The 6,000-nt window shown below is 38.8% G+C and overlaps 1 protein-coding gene across 1 annotated transcript in view; it reads right to left on the bottom strand.

The window, feature by feature from the left end:
- The window catches only part of itpr3 (inositol 1,4,5-trisphosphate receptor, type 3), a 66,288-nt gene that overhangs the window by 39,676 nt on the left and 20,612 nt on the right, over positions 1-6,000 (bottom strand). Inside the window, exons 3-5 of the mRNA XM_042226410.1 lie at positions 3,789-3,910; positions 3,423-3,509; positions 16-128 (exon numbers count right to left, since the gene is read on the bottom strand). Of these exons, the coding sequence (XP_042082344.1) occupies positions 16-128; positions 3,423-3,509; positions 3,789-3,910 (322 nt within the window). The remainder of the gene's footprint in view (positions 1-15; positions 129-3,422; positions 3,510-3,788; positions 3,911-6,000) is intronic.

Below are 6,000 nucleotides of genomic sequence, written 5' to 3'. Positions count from 1 at the left end.
GGCTGGATGAAGTGCCAGGAGCCTTCGTTTCCCGTCCCGTCCAGAGTGACTCGCATGGCGTTCTTCTCCAGCAGAGCCGGCAGCCGTTTGTTCACCGTCAGGTATTTATTACTCTTCATGTGGAGCAGCTGCAGACACATGTACATCATTGCACCGTATGTCACGTAGACAGCATTTAAAATATGTCACTAGGGCATTATATAACAAATGCCCCCCCAATATAGTGAGCAGCTGTTTTCGGGAAGAACAGAGCCCATGTTGTTTTTTTGTTTTTGTTCTTATTTTGCTCTCGATTACACCTGAAAGGTTTTTAAAAGCTTTCTGGGGTGTTTGTGACTCAGCAACTGTTCTGGAAAGAAGATCTTTACTTTGTCTTTTTTTTTAACATACTGTGAAAAAGTGAACACAAATCAAAAAAACCTCACAGATTTTTTGCTGCTCTGGTATTTAAAAGAGACACTACTGTACATTTGATTACATTTGAAGGAAAACACTGACTTCTTCACTTCTTCATTAGGATTAGATCAGTGTAACTAAAATTACTTTTATGTTTAAGAAAGAGTTTTGTACATTTGTTGTTTTTGTTTTGTTTGTTTGTAGTTCACTAACACCGAGTTAGTCATCAACCTAGAAACTCACTGCACTCGTGGTGTCACAGACTGCAGATCTGAAGACAAATAAACAACAGAAATGATTGGAGTGAATTTTTGCTTCTGTGTTGTTTAGTTAATAAACTTAATAGACACACTTTTTATTTTTCATTTCATGGCTGAATGTTTTTAAACCTGTGAAAAAGTATCTTCACTAATCTTTTGCTCTTCAGGTTAGTGACACAGTCATACGTTCTACACCTTAAAAACAAACACACACACACACACACACACACACACACACATTGGGTGTGGTATCGTCTGACTGAATCTTATTCAGATTGTTCTGTGGGAAATGTGTGTGTGTGTGTGTGTGTGTGTGTGTGTGTGTGTGTGAGAGAGAGAAAGAGAGAGAGAAAGAGAGCGAGGGAGAGAGTAATGACAAGAGGTCTTCAACCTTGAAAGGAGGTTAATATTGACACTAACAGATAACAGCATGTACATACTCACTAAAGCAGTGCTGCTGTGTGTGTGTGTGTGTGTGTGTGTGTGTGTGTAAATGATCATACAAACACCAGCAGGGTCGATTACAGCTATAAAAAGGGGAGCGGAGGCGTGTGAATCACCTGGTTATCATGGCAACTGATGTCGCCCTGCTAGCAAAGAGCAGCCGTCACAGTGCAGACACTGGTTGGCTTCAGAGCAGGAAGTCCTGATAGACAATGCAACTCTGCAGGCGTGTTCTTATATGCAGACGTGTTCAGACGTGTAGCCTGTGAGTGCCGTCTAACGTCACCACAGTGAGATTTAAAAACACATCTGCACTGACCTGGAACTTTGATTCTTTTGAACTTTTAAATGTGCAGTAAGTTGGATTTTGGCCTCTGCTGGGTGGTGGGAAAAATTGTTATAGATAATGTGTTAAGATTTCTTTAAACTGCAGCTGCTGCACACAAAGGACAATAACATTACATTACAGACACACCATCTGTTAGATTGTTTGTTATGTGCTTATTTTTATTGTAATTCTTTCCCTACAAGGGATGAAAAACCCTTTATTACAAAATATGTGTGAAAATGAATTTCAAGCATGGATACTGGCAAATGTCTTTTATTTTATTAGTATCAATATTCAGCCGATGTGGTGCGTTTAGCTAAACTGAAAAGGGATAAAAACACCGAACGGAAAAGAAATAACATAACACGTTAACTCAATCAGACCAACTGATAGACAAAGTAGCAAAAGAGTTTTTAGCAATGTGTTAAATAAAATTTAAATTCATGACTGGGCCATCAGAGATGTTCTGGGAGGGAAGCAAACTGTTGGCGAACTTAGAAGCTACCACTGAAAGTTTTTGCTATAACAATCTTATGATGGTGTTCAGTCATTGGCTAAAATCTCACTTTTCCATTTTTCCAGTGTCAGTTAAATGTCACTTCTCTCTCACCAACCATCTGAAATTGAAGAAAACAGCAGTATGACCTACTAACAGGGGGCTCTTAGGAGCGCCGTGAAAACGAGGTCATGCACACTTCCTGTTAACAATACTGCGAGTGGGCACGGGCCCGTATGGCAGCATTATTACTTTCAACAAAGAGTTTATGTGGCTGGTTGGTTACCGGTCTTTATGACAAAAAGGGCAAATCTATCTGACATTCTGTGTCATGCGCTCACTCAAAATAAGAAAAATAAAAAGTTCAGATATTCTTCTGGATCAAGGGATTTATATCATGCATGTTGCAAAGGGAATTTTCAGCATTGGTGAATCCATTTTTTAAAAATCATGGTTGGGCCTCCCTAATGAAGGGAAACCTAAGATTCGCTCTCTTTGATTGAGCCATTAGGGTTTCTTTCAAGTTACAAGAACTCGAACAATAACTAAAACATTTTCCAGCTTTTGTTATTTCCACTGCACTTCAACCTAAAGTTCCATAAAGCTGAGGCTAGTTGACACATCAAGACTCCTTTTTGAGTCATATCTAAATACAAGAGCATAAAATGAGGGGATCGACGTGCAAAAAAGAAAGCTTGCAGTTGTTTCTACATTTTTGTGCCCATATCAGTCAAGCTGCTGTCAGGTCGTGTCAGACAACGACATCTTTATGGTAGTCCTCGTCATTGAACATTCCTGTCTCAAATAGCTGAAAAGTTTATGTAAAAAGTGCAAAAGGAAATGTGTGAACTTCACTGACACAGCATGTGCTCATAGAAGGAAGTTTAGTGGGCAAAGTAAATACATCCAGAGGGCGCATGATGTTGACTGACAGTCTGATATGTTTCGTCTTTGGGTTGGTTGCAATGAAAAAACATCAACAGTGAAAAGAAATCGATGAGTCAGATGCAGGTAAAGGAAACAAGTGCAAACGTTGTTTACCTTCAGTCATGAGCGAATCATGAGGCAACATGATTCTGGGCTCCTTGCATCCTTCCTTGAAAGGCCTGCTACAGTCTTTCCCTGTGCCATTTCCTTCTTTATTGATTACATATTTCTATGTGGCAGTTTTCTCTCTTGTCTTTTTTAAATCATTTTGGTGTTTGGGCATATGTTTCTGGCCTTTTTTTGCCACCTTTGTTTTGTGGTTTTGCATTTCTCTGTGGAGGGTTTCCTCCTGGAGTCATTTAGTCAAAATACATATAAATGAACTGGATGACTCCATTAACCAATGAAAATGAGAACAAGCAGTGTATTGGAGAATATCTGCTTATTCATGAAAGACTGTGAGCGATCAATCATACTAAATGTTCATAATTGTCTGTGTTTGGTCTATAATCACATAAATAGTCTACAAATCTTTGCTCCACTTCATTTGAATGAGAAATAATTCGTTTACCTGTATGACAGTTCCATATTTGACCACGTCTCCATGGACTTTCTTGTTTTCTGTCTCGTTCTGCTTCTGCTCCAGATTTGATGCATGCTGCAACAGACACAGTTCAATCCAATTAAACACAGCTCAATCTAATTAAACGTCTGCCAATGAGCCCTCTCTCAGGCTGATGTATGATTTGACAAATAACAAACCACCAACAGCAAGTCTGTAGTCATATTTCTCTGTTGATGTGCATTGGTGCCCAAGAATATCTAAGATATGTTTCGCTTCGCACAAAAACTGAGGGATTTAGTAATGATGTCCTCGTAGGTTAGCTAGCCTAGCTTCATCCATGCGCTCATGCTTCTGCTGAAATGTGTGTGTTACCTGTAGTTTTTGTAGCAGAACCACATCACCAATCTTGTCCTTCTCATGTTTGGCTTGTTTTGCTTTCCAGAACTGCTTCTGAGCCGAGTACCGACTCATAGGACAAACCTTAAACAGGCAGTCTGCAAGATGAAGAAGAACAAGAAGAAGGCACTTTCTTTGTTATTACATCACAAGACCGCCTGCAGAATGGGATGGAATTATATATAGAGATGCACCGTATAGTCAACACACATAACAAAAAAACGTAATGTCATATTTAAGCAGGAATATCTGATGGATTGTGAATCAGTACTGAAAATAATGTAAACTAATCCTTATGCTGGGTGCTGCCTGTTTATGGGCTTAAAATGGCCACAAAGCTAAAACAACATGAGGTATTTCCCAATGATTAATTTTAGGACCCAAAATGTTTTAGGAAGATTGACTTTGAGTCTTTAATATATACAAGATATGCTCAGAATGAAAGGGTTTGGGGTCAACTCAAACTCAGCCCCCTGCACATGCACTGCCTGCCCACCAGGGGAGAGCTTCACTTCTTACTGTCTATATGTCACTACTATTTACCAGTTTCACCAAGATGCTGGTCTCAATCTGTGTTATGCTGATGACTTTTTTTAAAACATTTGGTTATTATTTTTTAGGAAATATTTAAGCAGAGTAATAAGTGACTTCCTTTGATGTAAAATGGCCTGTATTTGTATAGTGCTTCACACATCCAGTCATCCACCCACTCACACACTGGTGATGGTAAGCTACGTTGTAGCCACAGCCACCCTGGGGCGCACTGACAGAGGTGAGGCTGCCGGACATTGACGTCACCACCAGTAGGAAACGGGTGAAGTGTCTTGCCCAAGGACACAACGACCGAGACTGTCCAAGCCGGGGCTCGAACCAGCAACCTTCCGATTAGAAGGCGAACTCCCAACTCTTGAGCCACGATCGCCCCGGTATATCATAAAACCCTGAAGATCATCATTATTAAATCCCAAAGGATTTAATAACATAGCGAGATAAAATCTGATGGACATTTGTCTTGTTTTATGATATGTAAGGGTTAATAAAAATATTGAAAAGGTTAATCAGTAACAAAAATATTATGTTTCCTTTTGGCAGGCTTCCAGAAATCGACCAATCATGCTGCTATTTAAACACAAGCCAAAAAGAATTGAGTGATAAGTGACTTCAAGCCACTTGTTTGTGTGCTATGGAAGCGGAAGCGGCAGACATTTGTGCACAATGAAAATGTGAGGCATCGCCATGGCTGTTAGGATTCATCATGTGGGCACGATGAATGAGTGCAGAGAAGACAGACAGACTTTGTTTAATTAGACAAGATAAATAAGCAATTAAAAGAATGCTGGAGAGAGCAGCATTCAGTAAAACTAATACAGTTGGAGCGAAGTGATGCAAGAGCACAAAAGACGGGCAAATATTGACTCTCCTCCAGCAGATCCTGTATGTTTTCACGCTGTTCCAACTGTGTGTTTGTACAGCAAACAGAATTTGCCTGTGTGTAATTGCTCTGTGTAACATTACTAGGATATGAATGTTGTAAAAATCAGCTTAACGTAGAGTGCTAAGCTTTGAAACAACCATAGAGAAATCATATAGTATTTAATCAAATCAAATCAAATCAAATCAAATCACTTTTATTGTCACATCGCATGTGCAGGCACACTGGCACAGCACATGCGAGTGAAATTCTTGTGTGCGTGTAATTAATTAGGGTGTAATTGAAGGAACAATGATGACTTTTGGACGGCCGTTGATTTTTTTAGTTGATATAAAAATTGGGTTAAAAACATTTGGAGAAACAGCTTCAACGTTTATATTTATTTGATCTAATAATTCAAATGATATTCATTATTATATATTATCATTACTGTGTTCTTACTTCAAATAATGCATGTTTTTCTTAATAAATTAATGCATTTACCCACCATTGTTGTGTTCCTGCACCTTTAACAGTGCGTCCACACTACTTTGTGCCTTACTGGCTTTTATGAACTTTCTCATACATTTTTTAGAGTGTTTGACATAGTTTTTATGTGTCAGAGCTGCTAACAGTGTGACCTACTTAAATAAATAATAAATACATTTTTATTTATATAGCACCTTTCAAGACAGAGTCACAAAGTGCTGCACATAAGATTACAAGTCATAAAAAGATTTAAAAAGAGAAAATAAAACAGGCAAAAAATTAACCAAA

This window comes from Haplochromis burtoni, unplaced genomic scaffold (assembly GCF_018398535.1).
Source record: "Haplochromis burtoni strain Fernald_Lab_line unplaced genomic scaffold, NCSU_Asbu1 Contig_211, whole genome shotgun sequence".
Taxonomy (NCBI): domain Eukaryota; kingdom Metazoa; phylum Chordata; class Actinopteri; order Cichliformes; family Cichlidae; genus Haplochromis; species Haplochromis burtoni.
This window is presented reverse-complemented; position numbering and strand designations above follow the sequence as displayed.